Source organism: Gopherus evgoodei, chromosome 1 (genome assembly GCF_007399415.2).
Source record: "Gopherus evgoodei ecotype Sinaloan lineage chromosome 1, rGopEvg1_v1.p, whole genome shotgun sequence".
In the NCBI taxonomy this organism is placed as follows: domain Eukaryota; kingdom Metazoa; phylum Chordata; order Testudines; family Testudinidae; genus Gopherus; species Gopherus evgoodei.
In genome coordinates, this window is record NC_044322.1 from 168,786,126 (window position 1) to 168,806,792 (window position 20,667).

At 41.1% G+C, this 20,667-nt stretch overlaps 1 protein-coding gene across 1 annotated transcript in view; it reads left to right on the forward strand.

Annotated features, from left to right (window-relative positions):
* The window catches only part of TIAM1 (T cell lymphoma invasion and metastasis 1), a 290,505-nt gene that overhangs the window by 219,708 nt on the left and 50,130 nt on the right, over positions 1-20,667 (forward strand). Inside the window, exons 12-15 of the mRNA XM_030579292.1 lie at positions 446-550; positions 5,190-5,271; positions 10,083-10,169; positions 15,073-15,297. Of these exons, the coding sequence (XP_030435152.1) occupies positions 446-550; positions 5,190-5,271; positions 10,083-10,169; positions 15,073-15,297 (499 nt within the window). The remainder of the gene's footprint in view (positions 1-445; positions 551-5,189; positions 5,272-10,082; positions 10,170-15,072; positions 15,298-20,667) is intronic.

The window sequence follows — 20,667 nt, forward strand, 5'->3', positions numbered from 1 at the left end:
GAAACTACTTTCATGTTGTATCTTTCTCTTTGTTAGCCAGAATATTTTCTTCCTTGCCTTTTTTTAAATGTACTTGCATACAGGAAGTATGGTCTAATTCCTTTGCATTAATACTGTGCTCAACATCTCATAATATATACGGAGTGGGTGAGGATAGAATTGCCAAATAAGCAAAATTGAAGGTGGTATTTAGAGTAATAGCATTACCTATGAATACCAATAAGCAGTTAAGTGAACTTTTCTTATTTGGAAGGGGAGGAGAAAGAAACTTTCAGACTCTATTTAGGTTACAAATTTTCACACTTCTTATGAAATATAAAGAACTTTTTTTTTTTCCCATGGTGTCATCGTCTATTTCTCCTTCAACAGATGTGGTTTTGTTTTATTGTATATAACTGTAGTCATTGTCTTTTCTCTCTTAAAGTGTCTCCTCTGTTTGTTGCAGACATATCAGCTGGATCATTCCGCTCACTTTGTGCGTCTTAAGTTCCTGATAGAAAACCAGATGCAATTTTATGTACCAAAGCCAGAAGAAGACATCTATGAATTGGTAATGCTAATTGCCGAACAGTGTTAAATGACACTTTAGTTTACAGGGCACTATTAGCTATTCACTTGCATTATTCAAGGCAATTTTAAATCCAGATGCAATTATCTAATATTTGTAGTACATGGAGTTAGGCTTTTTGATTTTGTAGATCAAAAGTCACCTTGTAGCTATAGTGCCTTCCAGTCCATAGCAAACAGCCACACCCTATAAATGACCTTTTTTGCCGTCTATAAAATAATCTCAACAAGTATTTCTTCTTGTAGATGGAGTGGATTTGTACTCACTGTGTGTGTAATAAAATCACCGTCACTGGTGGCAACCACTATATATTTAATGCTGAATTTGAACTTCCACTGTAATGCCCCTTTTTTCTAACGTTCCTAGTATTCAGTTTGCTCAAAGAAATCTCTTTTATGTCAAAACATTCCATACTTAGACACTGCTCAAAGATGATTTTTTTCCCCTCTGTTGGGCGGGGGTGGAGATTGAGGTAAAAAGGCTCTGGAGTAACTCAAATGGTATCAAATGCTTTCCTCCTATGTTTCAAATGAAATATTTGAAATTTGTCTATCTCAAAAACTGATGAAGTAAAAAAATCAGTGAAAAACCCCCTCATACGCCTGTCAGTTCAGGATTCCTCTGTTAATGATACCTTACTTAAGGATGTGTTGGGATGGAACAACACCCTTAACTCCACCACCATTATCACCCTTAAAACAAAATAGAGAAATTAAATGAAGGGAAATAGCATTAATGGCACGTTAGAACTGAGAATGAAGCACTCAGAAGTCAGGAAAATCAATGTTAAGGAGCCAGATCCTGGCCTTCACTGCTTAGAGGGATCAGAACACCTTCTGGGAAATTCCCCCAGCGCCAAGGTAGCATGGGGCTGATTAGCCATCCAAGATTCTATGAACAATAAAGCCCTGATCGTGCAGTACTTACTCATAGTGCTTAACTTTAAAATCTTAATTTGAAATCAGTAGGACTATTCACATGCTTAAAGTTCACAATGCACGTAAGTGTCTGAGGGACCAGGACCTAACCTATTAGCAGAAGGACAGCAGTGCATGTGTCATATTGTACATGTGTGTGCTTACTACAAAATCTTTGTGATTATTTTGATATAGGTGTTTCTTGAAGAGATCCTCTTGCAATTAACTTAAAATAAAATAAAATTGACTAATGCCTTCAGTTTTGTAGTCTCTCAAATAGCTATTTACAGGGTTATGTAATATTAATGTTGCCTAACTCTACTTTCCTTCTAATCAACAGCTCTTAAAATGTATTTCTTTAGAAAATGTTTAGTAGAATTTCTGAGGCAGCTCATAAACCAGGTGATTTTTCAATCAAAATTAGAGATTTGAAATCTATATTTTCAAAAACATAATTTTATAATGTAAATGAAGTAATTATATTCAAAAATGGAGGCTTCATTTGTTATGTGCTAAAACTTGTAACTCTGAGGGTGTTTTTTTGGTGTTAGCTGTGCTACAGGGTAGTTGCTTTTTATTTTTATTTGTTTTTAGTGCTTTTTAGAGCAAATAAGCATGTCAGGTTTCTTTGGCTGAAACCTGATATGCTAAACTGCTTTCCTTTCCATCTGATTTAGGTGTTAACTGTTCTGTAAAGTAATGCATGGCTTTAATTGGGAAACAAGGGACTGTGGTGTAAAGGCCTGAGCACTTTGGGTTGGAGCGAGGGAGAAGGCATCAGGAGTTACAGGAAGGGGCGGGGGTGGGGGGAAGAATCAAAGCTTTAGAGGAAAATGACATCTGTGCAAGGACATGAAAGGCTTGAGAAGAGTTAAAAAACTACTGGAGAAAGCAAGCCTTGATTTTTTGAAAACACTGAGAGCTGAGAGAGAATGTGACTGGAACGAATAGGAAACACTGCCACCTAGAGTTGGAGATTGGCTTGCCAAATAATGAAATGGTGCCATGCTGTTGTTCATGGTATTATAAGAGTATAAAAAATTTTGTAAGAGGCTTCTTGAACTGACTGCAGTATAAAAGTGTGGATTATTAAATCTCATCTTTAAGATGCCCCTCTGCTTGTGCTCATCCATTGAAGCATGACAACTCTGGGCTCCTATTTAGTCCATGAGGGGACGCTACAGCGGGATAAAAGACTTACGACTCAACCACGGCCGGCCTAAGTCAGCTGACTCAGGTTCACTGAGCTCGGACTGCAGGGCTAAAAATTGCTGTGTAGAGGTTTGGGTTTGGGCTGGAGCCTGAGTTGTGGGACCCTGTGAGGGTCTGAATGTCTACCTCGCAATTTTTCACCCTGAGCCCCATGAGCCCATAGCAAGCCCCACCTCCTCTCCATGGGCCAGATCCTCAGTGTGTGTAATTCATCGGAGCTGAGTTGAAGTTAATGGAGCTATGATATTTTACATCAGCTGAGGGCCTGGTTCCATGTCTTTGGAAACCCCTTGCTGAGAAAGTTGCTATGGAGCAGTACTCTGTAGTCTGCAGACAGTGTAGCGTTCACATGAGTATTTCTGTGCAGCCTTCCCTACCCTCACATAGACATGCCAGTCACACTTCGTTTCTGGTCTTTTATGCTGCTCAGAACTTCCTCTTGGTTTAGATGGCACAATTCATATTGAGGAAGGGGACTAAAACCACTGTATGTTGTGAAAATATCCCAGTTAAGGAATCTGTAGTAAACTTGTTTCTAGGGTGGCATCATTTCAATGAAGGTTATTTACATAATGATTTAATAACTTTTTAAAAACCTTTGATTTAAATCATGTTGAGACTTTGTAAAACTAATTTGAATTTTTCTGCTATTGCAGCTTTAGATGATAATGAACAAGATTGTAAATGCTGCTGCTTCTTTTTTAAAACAAACGAACAAACAAACAAACACCACTCCTAGCAGAGTCCCTTATGTGAATTTTTAAAAAACTGCCATAGGCAAAAATCAAAATATTGAAAATTAAGGCTCAGATCCTGCAAGTATTTAACCAGATACATAGCTATAGTTAAAGTTCAGCATGTGATTCTATCATATGATTCTGTGTCATCTGAGGGTGGGATGTCTTGAAAGAGAGAAAGGATGTTCCAGTGGTTAGGTCTAGGCTGTGGAGGACCCAGATGCAATTCCCGACTCGGTCACAGACAGCCTGAGTTACCTTGGCTAAGTCACTTAGGCCTGGTCTATATTGGGTGCAGGGAATTGATCTAAGAGATGCAGCTTCAGCTACGAGAATAGCGTAGCTGAAGTCGACGTATCTTAGAATTAAAATTACTTACTTCACATCCTCGCAGCGCTGGATCGGCAGCCGCAGCTCCCCCATTGACTTTGCTTCTGCCTCTCGCACTGCTGGAGTTCAGCAGTCGACGGGAGAGCGATTGGGGATCGATTTATCGTGTCTACACTACACACAATAAATCGATCCCCGATAGATCGATCACTACCCGCCGGTCCTGCAGGTAGTGTAGACATACCCTTATAGGGCTAGATTTACAAAGGTTTTTAGGCACCTAGTGGGATTGTCAAAAGCTGATTTCAGTGGCAGTGAGCTGCCTACTTGCTTTTGAAAATCCCATTGGGCACCAAGCTGCATTTTGAGATCTCCAAATTCCTTTGTAAATCTGGCCCTTAGCCTCTCTGTGCTTCAGTTCTCCATCTGTAAAATTGGAATAATAGCACTGCCCTGCCTCACAGGGGTGTTGTCTAGATAAATACATTAAAGACCATGAAGTGCTCAGACCCTGCGGTAATGGGGTGTGGGGGATATAAGTGACATAGACAGACAGAAAGAAAGAAAGACAGAAAAGCATCTGACTGATTTAAAAGCACAAGTCCCACTGAGTTCAAGTTGCAATCCTTAGCAGGTGGAGTATAGCCTGGTTGAAGCCATTTCAGTTTTTTCTGGTGGAAATTTGATACACCAGAAGGTGATGTTCCTTGCACATATAATCATTTTTGTGTTTTGAGTTTATGATGTTCCCCCAGTAAGGATGTTGTTAATAATAATACCTAACTAGTTTTAAGATAGAGCTTGATAAATTTATAAATGGGATGATATGATGGGGTTGCCTGTGATAGGAGAAGATTGGACTTGCTGACCTAGATGAGCATTTCTCGTAGTAGAGAAATCTCTCTGTCAGATGTGATATTCTACTAGCAATTAGGAAATAAATAAAATAAAATAAATCCACTCCAGCAATTTCAGGCCATAAAATGGGGAAGAAGTAAAAAACTGGCAGCATGTAAATAAAAAATAGTTTCAATACAAATAATGATTTAAATCTATTTTTAAATCAGTATTCTTACACACCCTGAATTTCCTCTGACTATTAAATAGAAATACCTGAGGGCCAAACCCTGGATTCCTTGTGCACTCAGAACTTTACTGGTGGATGGACATTGGCATATAACCACTTGCATGCAGGCAGTGCTAGAAATATCACATTCCTCTCTTTTAATCACAATCCAGTGTTTCTAAAAATAAAGCACAGTGGCTCCAGCAATACATTTTACAGGTGGAGGGAAGGCTGCAGTAAATAAATGACCCTGGTTCCCCTTCTGTCCCTTTAATTAGAAAGAAAGATATGCTCAGATTGGTGACAAGCAGTATAACCTTTTGTGATAATGGATTTTTTTAAATATTTTGTCTGTCCAGTTATACAAAGAAATTGAAATCTGTCAAAAAATTACACAGCACATTCAGATTGAGAAGTGTGATACAGCCTCTGATTTTTATGGTAAGTTTTCTTCCTGATTTGTTTTTGTTTTTCCTATCAGATCCTGGTGCAAACACACTCTTATTTACAATTCATTAAAATATCTTAAGGGACTGTTGAGCAAAATAAAAAAAGCACCTCTGACTCCTGTGTCATCCAGAGAAAGAGAAGCCGTGAAAAGCTGGTTTGAAGCTGGATGGATTTTTTTTTTTAAATAAACTGAATGCAGCATCCACACTGGCACATGAACTGTAGCATGTGCAGATCACTCATGAAAGTTATAATTTGAGAAAAGGCAAATGTGTTTTTGTTTGTGTAGCTTCTCAGAACATACTGTGCAAAATCCTTGTGATTAAGAATGTGGCACAGAGATATGGAGCCACGGAGTGCTTTTGTCATCTGGAATGGTGAAAACCAGAACCTTGTAGAGCAGAACTCCCCTCTCCCAATAGCCATGTGTTAAGTTAATGTTTGTATTATAGGATAAATTGTGGCTTTGCAGTAAGTCTCAAGTGACAGTGTGTTGTTGCACTGCTGCAGGAGCAGATGGGGAAGCAGATTGTGACTCTGGGCTTGCCTATTGAGGGTGGTAGTACACTCCGGTGGGGTGCACATTCCAATGCACACCAATGTGTTGCAAACTATCTGGCCCATGCGAACCTTGTTGGTGTGCACTAAAAGTTCCCTAGTGTGCATTAACATTAATGTAAAGCCCAGAGTCACAGCCTACCTCCTGGTTACCCTGCTGCTCCAAGTGGAAAGTATCCAGCACCATCTCTATGCATGATGTATCATATGTCCCCCAGTGCATTGGGACCAAGAGGAATGGACCCTTGTCCCCCCCATTTCTGGCTTCCTCCAGTCTCTTCCTTGCCCGTATGTGGGGGTTATATAGTTGCCCTTCAGAGGATGCTCTCCCCTATATGCTGCTACCCACAGCAAGCGTAATCATCTGAGGAAGTAAAGAAGCCCCTTGTGCCTCTTTACTTCCCTGCCCAAGCACCCGGGACAGGTCACAATCTTGTCCAGCATAGGTGGGCTTTGGATACATGAGTTTGGCATCTAGTGAAGTCTATAGAAGCCCAGTGCATCTCTGAAGCTGGAATATGCCCCATAATATTAGCAAATTTATAAAGAGGGGGAAAATACTCTGTATATATTTTAGCAAAATCTCTCTTGTTGTATCTGTTTTTTTCAACTTTTTAGTATTCAAAATTACAAGCCTTTAGATTGGCAAGATTGCCCTTTGGTCAGGCAATTACAGTATTTTTCCATTTCTTTTGCAGTCTACCCCTGGGCAGCCGATCCGCATCTTTTAATGTTTATCCAAATATTCTGTTTTAATGAATAGAATAATTTTGAATCCCAAAACTGATTATTATACAGCTGTAGGCCATTTTGAATGTTGAGCTCTGGTGCAAAGCCACGATACTGGCTGCTATTTGAAAACTAAAGATTTAAGACATACATATTAACTAGCACAATTATGACCCCAGGTTCAATAATTATGTTGTGCCTGGGAAGACTTTAATAGTTAAGGGCTTGTCTTTATTCCCTTTTGTGTTTGTTTAGCAGCAGGAACATAAAAAAGGAGAAAACAATGAAAACAAACTATTGTAAACTAAATTGATCAGTTGAGCTGTTTGAGGCAGGAAATGTGTCTTATGGGTGGACCTGATACTGCAGATAATTAATACCCGTCATAATGCTTACTGCACTCATTGAAAGAAATAGCAAAACTCCTTTTGACTTTAATGAGAGCAGGATCGGGCTCTGAATAAGGCATGGGTCCTGTGAAAATAATATTAAGTGATGTTGTAATATTAAGCCTATATTGAAATGCATGAATACAAGAGGCAGAAGTTAAGGCTGCAAATGCATTTGAATTTTTAATGCTTGACATTGCCTTTATATTGATTAACATAACCTTTGCAATTTTAACACAGTGCTGACTTTTGCAGTCCTACCAAGATCATATGCTTAAGTTTACATGCAGTGGGTAGTCCTACTGACCTCTCGCAATATGAAAAAAAAAACCTAAGCATGTGTGTAAGCCTTTATAGCATTGGGACCCTAAACTTTGCTTTCTTAGAACAGAGAGATTTTTTTCAATTTCCTAGTTTTTAAAAAACCATAATAAATCCATAGTGTGGCAACACTGTAGCCACATATCAGGAAAGCATTTAAGCTCCTGTATAAGTGCTTCCATGAATAGGGTTACTTTGCTGAATTGGAGCCTTAATTGGATAGCAATAGAATGCACCTATGCAGGATCTTAAACTATTGTATTGAACGAGGCAATGCTCCTACCACCTTCAGTTGCTCTGTAAAAGACTGCTTCCTAATTGTCATGTGCTTTCACTACTGTGCTTCATTCAATCCAAGCGAACTTACCGCACATTTTTAAGATTTTAACACTATGTACCAAAATTCTATGTGCCTTGTGCAGTCTGCTTGAGAAACTGTTATTTAAAGAAGGGGTGTCATTACTGAAATTGTAGGCAACATTAACTGTTGCTATTGCGAGAATTCCAGCTATAATCACAATAATAATTCTTGCACACTTTTAATCTTCTTACAAACTGTTAATAAATCCTGACAGTGCCTTTGTAAGGTAGGGAAGTGTTACTATCTTCATGGAACAGCTAGAGAATCAAAGGCAGAGAGGTTAAACGACTTCGCTAAGGTAAAGCGACTCGAGGCAGACAAACCCAGCTCCCCAAGCAAAGTGGTTGAGAGAAACTCTCCTAAGGCCTGGTCTATACTATACAGGTCAATGTAAGCTGCTTTGCATCAACCTAGCTGTGGAAGTGTCTTTACTTAAATTTATCTCCCACCAACGCCTCTCTATGCCGATTTAGTAACACTACCTCCCTGAGCAGCGTAGAGTTACAGTCAATGTAATTAAGTTGACACAGTGTCAGTGTAGACACTGTGTTGCTTACTTTGATTATTACTGGCTTTCAGAAGCCATTCCACACTGACAATACAGTTGATACAAGTGCTTCTGGTAAGGATGTGCACCACCGACACAAGGAGCCAAGCATGCACACACACAAGCAATTTAATAACTGCGGTGGCTGTATGCGACATAAGTTAGGTTGACATAATTTTGTAGTGTAGAGATGGCCTACAGTAAACTCTGAGAGTTTCCAGCTGAACTTGTCCACTTTCACCGGGTTCTCTCTGGAAGGAGGCACTATAGCTCATAAACAGCTCACAAGTATCTCGTTTCAATGTCTTGGTCCCATTACATCTTTCAAGCGCCATGTTATAGGCAGTGTTAGCTGATCTAAACTTGAATTAATGCCTCTGGAGTTGGTCTAGCTTGAGCACACATTGCAAAATAACACTTGAGCTGCAGAGAATGATTGGACTAGCAGCTGGTGTGTTCTGCTAATTTGTGCTGTAGCCTCGGTGAGTCAGTTCAGTCAAGTTAAATGCACTGCTACACTTGAGTTAGGGGTTTTGTGACTGGATGGGACTTGGATTAACTCTGCAGTGAGGACAAGCCCATAGTTACCATTTCTCTTTTCCTGGCCATTCTTCAGTTTATTCAGAATTTCTCTCCCCACTAACCTTGGTGCATGAAGTCAGCTTGACAGATTCCATTTATATTCCAAGTTGAGGAGCCCAGCTTCTGGTCTCCAAATTGGCTGTTAAGTGATAAATGGCCATATGTCACAGAGCCTGTGGGCTGGCCCCTGTTTTTTTAATGATGAATGAAAGAATAACTTGCCATCCATAAACATCAAGTTGAAGGGAGTCCTAGAGTCAGAATAGACTCCCAGTACATCTGCTTCCTCTTGACTGATGGCTGATTGCGTGTCAAACAAGCATCTCTCCCTAGAGATTCATAAAAGTTTTCTTTGAAAAAAAGAATAATACACATCTAGGGTGCATGAAGTTTCAGAAAAGCAAATGTCCTTTTTTAGGTAGTCTCCATAATAAATAAGTAAAACAAATTTAATAAAATACATTTTATTTTATACACACATTAGAGCTGACATTATATTAAATCCAAGTAATGGATAAAGAAAATCACCGATATCAAACATAGTTGTACCATTTGCACTCTGTGTCACTATTTCCATTCTAAATCTTTGGTTTGCAGGTTTATAACTTAGCCATAAGAAATGTGCACTGAGACTTGGTGAATAACAAGTCATGCCAGCAGCAGCTGAGAAAAGGAAAAAAAGGCAGCATTTTACAAACCAGCCCAGCCCAGCCCAGGAAATTCAAAAAGTAAAAGCTGACATTCTGCTTGAGCAGGCACTATTATGCCTTGTGTGAGTGTCAGGCATAACTCTGAATTTCCTGGCCTTTGTTGGTTTGGACACAAACCATGACATTGTATACATTTTGTCCGCAAACATCCAACTTCTTGAAATGACCTTTTGTGGCAAGACAGTTTTAAGTGCATTCCAACAATTTACAGCTGTGGTCTCCCCAAATAAAACTTGAATGATTTATGTAAACGCAAAAATTCAATTCAGCTTTTTAACTAACTTTTTTTTATTTAGTAATTTTCCTTTTTGGTTTTTTTTTAAGCTTTAGTACTATCCCTCACTCCCTGAAAAATTGGGCCCCAATTCTGAAAAGCCCATTACTCCCATGGATAATCCTTACTCACAAGTAGACTTCTTGACTATTGCTATGGAACTACTTGCATGAGTAAAGGATGCTCACAGCAGGATCGGATACTGCTTTATCAAGGCTTATGCTTATTGTGGAAAAGAGTGCCCTCAGATATTGTGCTTGAGATATCTCTTGGGGTTTTTATAGAACTAATTCTGAAGATGTTTTAATTGTGTCGCTTGGTATTTCTGTAGGCTTTTCTCTCTCTTCTGTGGAAGAAGAAGGGTTTCGTCGGCTTTATGTGAACCGTGTAAAAGAGGCGGGTCTGGCTTTCAAGAAAGGTAAAAGATACTGGAAGACTTCTATCCAAGTTCAAATAGTCTCGTTGTTGTTATTTTATTATTGGTATGGCAGCAGCAGTTTGGAGTGCCAGTCATAGACCAGAAGGACTCCATTGTGTTAAGTGCTGTACAAACACAGAACAAAAAGTCTGTGCCTGTCCCAAAGAAGTGTTTGGAAGGGTCCCACATACCTTATCATAGTGGTTCTCAACCTATTTATCATGGTGGGCCACATATGTGGCCCACAAAGTGATACTTAGGCCACAGGTTGAGAACCACAGTGACCCCCCACCCCCAAACCCCTATGTTCAGTGCCCTCTGCCCAGAGACCCCTCCACAGAGTGGGACCAGAAGCAGAGAGCTGGACAGGGGGCAGGGATCCTGCCTCCAGACCCTGCTGTGCGGGAACTCCTACCATGTGGGGTTGGGGGGCAGCCAGGACCCAAACCCATTGTGTGTGGCCGGATGGCAGCCAGCTGCCCAGAGCCCACTGTGCAGCTGGGAGCCCAGAGCCCGCCATGCAGCAGGGCAGCTGAGAGCCCAGAGCACATAGCCTTTAGCACACAGCTAAGCTGTGTGCTAATTGGGCCACATGCAACCCATGGGTTGAGAAATGCTGCCTTAGCATATGTCTACCTCCCCATCCAACCGATGGAATGATTTGGCATTGACTACAGTATATGTGTGGTCACCCTTCATTCTGAACTGCTTTTCTGCCCACCCCTTCTCTTACATAGCAGGATCACCAGGTACTGCAGCGAGAAAGACAAGTAAGTGGTCCATAAAGCCACTCTAGAACTGATACTAAGAGATGAAGGAATAAAATAAATGGCACATCTTCACTCCAGTGGCTGAGATCACTGTCCCTAGTTTTGATTTCAGTCATGGCTGCTCTGAACCTGGGATGTAACAGAGCTGACTAGGCCAGAGAACTGACCCGAAGGGTGTAATCAGCTAAGAGGATTTCAGTAGTGTTTTTGGACGACTCTACTTCTGTTTCAGAACCATGAAGATCCTCCACTCTTTTTTCCTGTCACTTTCCACTCCCCCCTCTCTTCCCATATGAATGGCCACCATCTTTCTGGCCAGGGTGTATGAAGTTTCCTGGAAAATCCCTTTAACATTTCTCCTTACACAACGCAGGCGCATAGGTAGGCACACAAAAGGCTCTGGGGTTCTGTGGTGAGTCAAGGCAAATATAAAAGGGTAGGGAAGGGAGGTCTGGGCAGTCCTCCTTCAGCAAGTTTGGAAATATCAAGTGCAGTTTCCTGAATTTTACAAGATATTTGAGCAAGATTCTAGACAACAAACAAGCAAACAAAGAAAACTGGGTATTCTGGCTTTGGAATGCTAAACTAAGTTGTCAATGGGAAATTGGTCTTTTCAAAAGAACAGGGTCAACTTAAAAAAAATCACACTTCTATGTGAACATTTTATTTTTACCTACTATTATTGTAAGTAAAACTGTAAGATACCTATAACTGAGAGAGAAATAGTGACTATATTTCTCAGTTTGTACAGATGATAAGTGAATATTATTATTAGGCCTGGTCAAATGATAGGAATTTTTTTGACATTTTTTTCCCCTTTTTAATCAAATTTTGAATCTTGCAATTTTTGGACCAGCTTATTATTGTTGTTGTTTTGTTTTATAACTATATGGTTACCAACACCACAGGTATATCTGGGCACAATTATATATGTTTAGGGCACATCCAAATTTTGGCTGGAGGTTGCTTCCCAGCTCAGGTAGACAAACACACTTTAGCTTTGCTTGAGCTAGCATGCTAAAAACAGCACAGGCGGCAGCTTGGGCTAGCCGCCCAAATACAAAACCTCCTGGACCCTTTGGGTACGTATGTGGGAAGCTAGTCCAAACCGCTGCCTGTACTACCCCTGGCTACTCTGCTATTTTTAGTGCGCTGCATACGTAAATTGGGAAGCAAACTCGCAGCTGCAGTGTCGACGAACCCTGAGAGGTATCTTTTTTTCCCCCTAAAGAAGAACAAAGCTCCCACAGCCTCCTCTGACATCCCTCCCCATTTCACCAAATGGGAAGCCACTTATTTAAGCAGAATCAAATCTGGGCAGCTTATTTCCTGGAGGATGCAGCTGGATTCACAATGCAATTCTTAGGGGAAGTCTTGCTGAAAGAGCTGAGTCTTGCATCCTGCCCTCATGATGGCAAGACTCAGGGCCTGAATGATCTCCTATAGAGAGAATTCTGTGCTTAAACAGCTTCCACCAAGAACAGCTTGTCCTCTGACCCTGCAATTTCCGCTGTCCATCAGCCTGAGCACCCCTTTCAAGTGCAGCTGACACACTGGAGTGTGGAGCAAGAGGTGATTTTGCAGATGAACAGGATGGAGCCTGGCTAGGGATATGAAGATAAGAACCAGGATCTTGAAATCAGCCCAATGCTGGCTAGGCAGCCAGTTCAGAACATTATTTATTGTGATGTGCTCAAGTCGGTCTGCTCTGCCAAACAAATAGTGGTGTGTTGAACTAGCTTTCTTTTTCAGGTGACCTCCAGGGCCAGCCCAAGGTACAGCATGTTGCAATGACCTAGCCTAGCTACATTAATCAATGCACTCAGTGCCTCCAGAACAGATCATTGAGACTTGCTTCAGCCTGGATTGACCCTGGAGGCCCCCCTGATAACAAAAGTTAGTCCAGCATGCAGCTGGCTGCCAGGATGTACAAACTGCCTGTTGAGAGTGAGGTCACATTCTCTGCTGGATCTTCAAAATGCTTCCGTTTATCTATCATCACCACCTTTGTCTTTCCTGGGCTGAGTTGGAGCCAGCTGTTTTCTCTCCAGATAGTGCCCAAAATTGGATGAATACATTTCTAAACAATACATTTAGCATTAGAGGATGTATGTGACAGGATATAATATGTTTTCAGGACTAGGGAGGAGGCAAAATTAAAGTCCTAAATCCAATTCTAATTTCAGTTAGGTACATTGCCTCTTTTCCTTAGCCATCATAATGGCTTGCCTCTTTCAATAAAGCACTCGTCAGTGTGAAGAAAAGTAAACGATATAGCTAATCCTGCTTTATAAAGCGAGTGTCAGTGATTCAGTCACACGTGTTCAGATGACTTTTACATCAGGGATTGCACCATGAGAACATAAGGTACTCCAGTTCTGCCAGATAGGAGAGCTATGAATAGTTGATGGGAAGAGACAACACAATGCTCAAACCAGCCAGTAAATCCCAGCATCTGTCTATTGGAAAAAGCAGTTTATCATAAAATGGCTTTTGCTACTGCAAAAATGGAAACAGAGATGATAGAAAAGGCAGAACTGGGGAAATGCCCCAAATCCCTGTTTTTTTTCCATTTGGCTATGAGCCTTATCACACCTACCTAGTACTTCCCTAGTTCTCACCATAAGGTTTTTGGCTAGTAATCCTCCTCCTCTCCCTTTTCTGTATTATACTCACTAGTTTGTAAATACTGAGGGCTGGACCGGGGTAGGCAACCTATGGCACAGGTGCCAAAGGCGGCACGTGAGCTGATTTTCAGTAACACTCACACTGCCTGGGTCCTGGCCACCAGTCCGGGGAGCTCTGCATTTTAATTTAATTTTAAGTGAAGCTTCTTAAACATTTTAAAAACCTTATTTACTTTACATACAACAATAGTTTAGTTATATATTATAGACTTATAGAAAGAGAACTTCTAAAAATGTTAAAATGAACTATTGGTATGTGAAACCTTAAATTAAAGTGAATAAATGAAGACTCGGCACACCACTTCTGAAAGGTTGCTGACTCCTGGGCTAGACAGTGGCTCACCTTTGGTGGGCAAGAAAGGGCAGGAGCACAAGAAGCCGTCTTGCAGAGTCCAGGCGGAGTCCTCCTACGCAATACCAGAGTGCTAGAAATCTAGAAAAGGAGGTCTCAGTGCAAGGGGTCATGGCCACCTTGCTCTTCCTATATTCCTTAATGGGAGGTGCCATCCCAGCTAAATGCAGGGAATGGGTTTGGGGGAGGGGAGTCCGGGTATTCAAAAAGATGAGCTCCCCTGAGCTAAAATGAATTATGGTGCTAGTCTCCATGAAAGGTTGGGGTCATGGTTGGGCCTCTCTCCCGTCGCTTCCTGTGCACTGATCAGCAGAGAAGGGCCACCGTTACATGGCTTCTCCTTCTACCCACCCCTGCGATGCAGCCACTAATGTAAAGCCACAATTTTGCCCTAAACATTTTCTAACAGATACTCTCTGCTAAATGACTCCAGTTAATGATGAGAATTGTGATGTTTTGAAACTTGGAAGTTTTACTTTCTTGGCACAATTTACTTTTAAGGTTAAAAATGTTTTTAGTGTTGATGGCAGAATGTTGGACATGCTGGTCTTGAGGAATTAATTAGTGTCTTATTTCTATGATCCATTTTCTCTCATTCTAACCCCCAGGTCAATGTGAAGCAAGAAAGTAGATTCCTGTCCGAATTCATCTCACACTAATACTTTCTTCACCAATAATCTGGAAAGCTTTAGAAGTCTGAGTCTATTTATAAACAGTGTGTTCTGTAAATGCTGTGCACGGTTTTTCTCCTAGAAAATGACGTAAAGAAAAGTTTATTTCTTCACTCACAAAGGGTATACGGTGAAATTCAGTGAATACATGGTAAATGTACCACATGGTGACAGCAATACAATGATACTATGGTGATGGGACGTCGTAGAAAACCCTAAGATAGATCTCTTCACAAAAATCAGCATCCATCAGTGATCCCTTCACATACATCAAATTTCTGCATGTTTGGAATCATAAATGTTTATGTTATGTCTAGATATCACAGTTACTAGCACTTCATAAATACACAGACTGAGGTCTTTGGGGGACATGGGCAAGAGAAACTTACTGTGTGATACTTACCTGTTACTTCTGTTCTGCAGGCCTTAAAGCTGGTGACGAAATTGTTGAGATTAACAAAAGAGGAGCTGAAGACCTGGACTCAACCATGCTGAAAGATGCCCTTGTTCAGCCTTCACTATGCCTTACAGTGCGTACTTATCCAGAGATAGAGGGGGGGCAGAAGTTAATGCAGCCACCCCCACGTCGCGTGGAAAATCTGTCTGACTTGAGTGACGGTGCACTGATGTATAGCGGCAGTAACCAAGGTAACAATCTCCATTGAGGAAATTAACATAAAATGGATCCACTTTGGTTCCAACATACAGCAGTGTAACTCCATTGATCACAGTGGAGTTAGTCCTGATTTACACCTGCGTGAGATAAGAATCTGGCCCTAAACATTGTGGTTAGATTATCAACAGGAGCTTGGGAATTTATGACGTGACCTGTGGTTACACTAATTACAACCACAAACTCCCTGGCTAGGTAGTGATTTGGTAAATATTTGGTCAGAGAAACGTGCGAGTTTTTGTTTGGCTTTTTAAATATGTGACTACCCCCCAAAAAAAGACACTCTTAAATGTGTTTGTTTGATCTATTTTTTCAGAAGTTCCTTTAAAAATGTGGTTAGAACAACATAAAATTGAGTGGTTTTTTAATTTTCTTTTTTCTCTTTTCCTGCTCTGAAGAAGGCAAACGTGAAAGAAGGCTCCTAAAAATTGACCATGTTTGAAATTGTTAGCTAGCAGATAGAACACAAACAGGCATTAACAGTAGCTGAATGATTGCGTTTAAAAAGCAGTTGTAAGGATGAGGTATGGGTAATCATAAATTCCATACCTGGGGTTTTTATATTTGGCCACAAGATGTCACCCTTACACATATAAAATCTCTTAATTTTCTTTCTTGAGGTAAGAGCATCTTGATTCCAGTTTGAATAAGTTACTACCCTTCCAGTGCAGGGCTTATAGGTCATAGGGAAGGCTAGAACCTTTTTGCCGGAATTTTTTCCCCATAGCAGGAAAATTGGGGAGGTAGGTATCGTTTTCCCTTTATTTCACTGTTGCTGAAGGAAGAGTAGGAATATCTCAATTTGAATTGGAGGAAGTAACAAAATAGCATTTCAGCAGATGGTTCAGAGGTGCTTACAGAAGTTTCAGTAACACAATTTTACCTTGTTAAAGTGCTTGCAATTGCCATATGCATCTAAAGCATGGTATTAAAAATGTTTAAAACTGAACAATACACACATTCTAATTGCGAAGATTTTAGAGTAAAGTAGGGATAGGATTTGGGACTTACTTCAAAGGTTGAGGTTTGGAGGCAAGCATTTAGAGCTCCTCCATCATTTTCCATCTCTTTAGACATCAGTGGAAGGAAGTATAAAAGGGTTTTCCAAAGCTCTTATTCTTCTAGCCCCTGTGCATTATTTGGGTTTTACTATCTGAAATGTAAGTTAAATAGAGGTACATTTTATTATTATATCTGGGATTGTAGCTGTGTCTCAGATTTTTGGTTTCAGCTCTGACTTCTTGTCCAAAGCAATCAGGTGTGAAATACCCATTGACCTATTTATTTGTATCCTAGCTGATTACTGCCAGCTTGGCTGGCTATATAAATCAACTCAGTGGTTTCTATCACATGCTTTATTTATAGTGTGTACCCTTATATTTCTGTACTGAGCTAAAAGAAAATCCACCTAACACTGGAGTCTAACGTTATTGGGCTCAGGATCTGACTGGACCATTATGTTTATGTGGCTTTAGATGCTATACTTCACTGTAGCAATTTGCTGCATGTCATGCAGAGAGTGTGGGATGGAACTTTTACCAAAGCTGCTTTGGTAGATAATTCTGTTTAGTGGGTCAATATTTTAGACTCTGATCTTTTTAGGAAGCCTTTAAAATGTTGATATTGGATATTTTTTTACTTGTGTATGTTTGGAGGTGGGAGGTTAATAGAAAACCAAACCAAAATTCCAGCAATGTAAACCCCATTGGACCCACTGGCTCTTAGCTACTCTTGTTTCTTTTGTGATTAATTAGGCTGACTACTAAGATTTTGACGTATAGCAAGGTGAAGAAGAGGTACATATTTTCCCCTGAGGGGTTCTATGTGCCTGTTACAAGACCACAAAGATTTCCTCCTCTCACCTTTTAATTTTCTCCCAGGCTTTAATCTTCTCTTCCTCCCAGCACAGCCATTATAATTTTGTTTGAAAAGCACTTACATGCTAGGACTCCTCTGGAGACCCTCAACATTTTCCCTGTAATTAGCTAAAATGACCACTCAAGGCCGTTTCCCTTCCCCAAGAATAGTGTCTTGCCTCTGCAACACACAGCTTCATTCAGTCCAGGGAATAAGAGAACGGGGACTAGAAATCCAGAGGTAGGTTTCCCAAAACTCAGCATAGACTCAGACTCTAGGACTGGAAGGGACCTCGAGAGGTCATAGAGTCCAGTCCCCTGCCCTCATGGCAGGACCAAATACTGTCTAGACCATCCCTGATAGACATTTATCTAACCTACTCTTAAATATCTCCAGCGATGGAGATTCCACAACTTCCCTAGGCAATCTATTCCAGTGTTTAACTACCCTGACAGTTAGGAACTTTTTCCTAATGTCCAACCTAAATCTCCCTTGCTGCAGTTTAAGCCCATTGTTTCTTGTTCTATCATTAGAGGCTAACGTGAACAAGTTTTCTCCCTCCTCCTGATGACACCCTTTTAGATACCTGAAAACTGCTATCAGGTCCCCTCTCAGTCTTCTCTTTTCCAAACTAAATAAACCCAATTCCTTCAGCCTTCCTTCATAGGTCATGTTCTCAAGACCTTTAATCATTCTTGTTGCTCTTCTCTGGACCCTCTCCAATTTCTCCACATCTTTCTTGAAATGCGGTGCCCAGAACTGGACACAATACTCCAGTTGAGGCCTAACCAGCGCAGAGTAAAGCGGAAGAATGACTTCGTGTCTTGTTTACAACACACCTGTTTATGCATCCCAGAATCACGTTTGCTTTTTTTGCAACAGTATCACACTGTTGACTCATATTAAGCTTGTGGTCCACTATGACCCCTAGATCTCTTTCTGCCATACTTCTTCCTAGACAGTCTCTTCCCATTCTGTATGTGTGAAACTGATTGTTCCTTCCTAAGTGGAGCACTTTGCATTTATCTTTATTGAACTTCATCCTGTTTACCTCAGACCATTTCTCCAACTTGTCCAGATCATTTTGAATTTTGACCCTGTCCTCCAAAGCAGTTGCAATCCCTCCCAGTTTGGTATCATCCGCAAACTTAATAAGCGTACTTTCTATGCCAACATCTAAATCGTTGATGAAGATATTGAACAGAACCGGCCCCAAAACAGACCCCTGCGGAACCCCACTTGTTATACCTTTCCAGCAGGATTGGGAGCCATTAACAACTACTCTGAGTACGGTTATCCAGCCAGTTATGCACCCACCTTATAGTAGCCCCATCTAAGTTGTACTTTCCTAGCTTATCTATAAGAATATCATGCGAGACCGTATCAAATGCCTTACTAAAGTCTAGGTATATCACATCCACTGCTTCTCCCTTATCCACAAGGCTCGTTATCCTATCAAAGAACGCTATCAGATTGGTTTGACACGATTTGTTCTTTACAAATCCATGCTGGCTATTCCCTATTACCTTACCACCTTCCAAGTGTTTGCAGATGATGCCTTTGATTACCTGCTCCATTATCTTCCCTGGCACAGAAGTTAAACTAACAGGTCTGTAATTTCCTGGGTTGTTTTTATTTCCCTTTTTATAGATGGGCACTATATTTGCCCCCTTCCAGTCTTCTGGAATCTCCCCCGTCTCCCATGATTTCCCAAAGATAATAGCTAGAGGCTCAGATACCTCTTCTATTAACTCCTTGAGTATTCTAGGATGCATTTCATCAGGCCCTGGTGACTTGCAGGCATCTAACTTTTCTAAGTGATTTTTTACTTGCTCTTTCGTTATTTTCTCTTCTAAACCTACCCTCTTCTCGTAAGCATTCACTATACTAGACATTCCTTCAGACTTCTCAGTGAAGACCGAAACAAAGAAGTCATTAAGCATCTCTGCCATTTCCAAGTCTCCCGTTACTGTTCCCCCCTCCTCATTGAGCAGTGGGCCTACCCTGTCCTTAGTCTTCCTCTTGCTTCTAATGTATTGATTAAAAGTCTTCTTGTTTCCCTTTATTCCCATAGCTAGTTTGAGCTCATTTTGTGCCTTTGCTTGTCTAATCTTGCCTCTGCATTCCTGGGTTATTTGCCTATATTCATCCTTCGTGATCTGACCTAGTTTCCATTTTTTATATGACGCCTTTTTATTTTGTAGGTCCCGCAAGATCTCAAGGGTAAGCCAAGGTGGTCTTTTGCCACATTTTCTATCTTTCCTAACCATCGGAATAACTTGCTTTTGGGCCCTTAATAGCGTCCCTTTGAAAAACTGCCAACTTTCCTCAGTTGTTTTTCCCCTCAGTCTTAATTCCCATGGGACCTTGCCTATCAGCTCTCTGAGCTTACCAAAATCCGCCTTCCTGAAATCCATGGTCTCTATTCTGCTGTACTCCCTTCTACCTTTCCTTAGAATTGCAAATTCTATGAGTTCATGATCACTTTCACCCAAGCTTCCTTCTACTTTTAAATTCTCAACAAGTTCCTCCCTATTAGTTAAGATCAAGTCTAGAACAGCTTCCCCCCTAGTAGCTTTTTCAACTTTCTGAAATAAAAAGTTGTCTGCAATGCAGTCCAGGAACTTATTGGATAGTCTGTGCCCCGCGGTGTTATTTTCCCAACATATATCTGGGTAGTTGAAGTCCCCCATCACCACCAAATCTTGGGCTTTGGATGATTTTGTTAATTGTTTGAAAAAAGCCTCATCCACCTCTTCCGCCTGATTAGGTGGCCTGTAGTAGACTCCCAGCACGACATCACCTGTGTTTTTTACCCCTTTTAGCCTAACCCAGAGACTCTCCACCCTTCTGTCTCCTATGTCCATCTCCACCTCAGACCAAGTGTGTACATTTTTAATATATAAGGCAACACCTCCTCCTTTTTCCCCTGTCTATCCTTCCTGAGCAAACTATACCCATCCACACCAACATTCCAGTCGTGTGTATTATCCCACCAAGTTTCAGTAATGCCAATAAAGTCATAGTTGTATTTATTTATTAGCACTTCCAGTTCTTCCTGCTTATTACCCATACTTCTTGCATTTGTATAAAGGCATCTAAGATACTGGTTTGATCTCGCCTCCCAGCTTTGCCCTGACCCTCCTTCCTCTCTGCCATTATAGCCCGTGCTCCCTCCTGTTTCCAACCCATCTCCCAGGTCTTCCTCTCTGCCATTATAGCCCGTGCTCCCTCCTGTTTCCAACCCATCTCCCAGGTCTTGTTCCCCACTTACCTGTGGGCTTTGCTCACCTGTCCCCGTCGAACCTAGTTTAAAGCCCTCCTTACTAGGTTAGCCAGTCTGTGCGCAAATAAGGCCTTTCCCCGCTTCGAAAGGTGAACGCCATCTGTTCCTAGCAGTCCTTCCTCAAATAGCATCCCGTGGTCGAGGAAGCCAAAGCCCTCCTGGCGACACCATCTTCGCAGCCAGGCATTCACCTCCACAATGC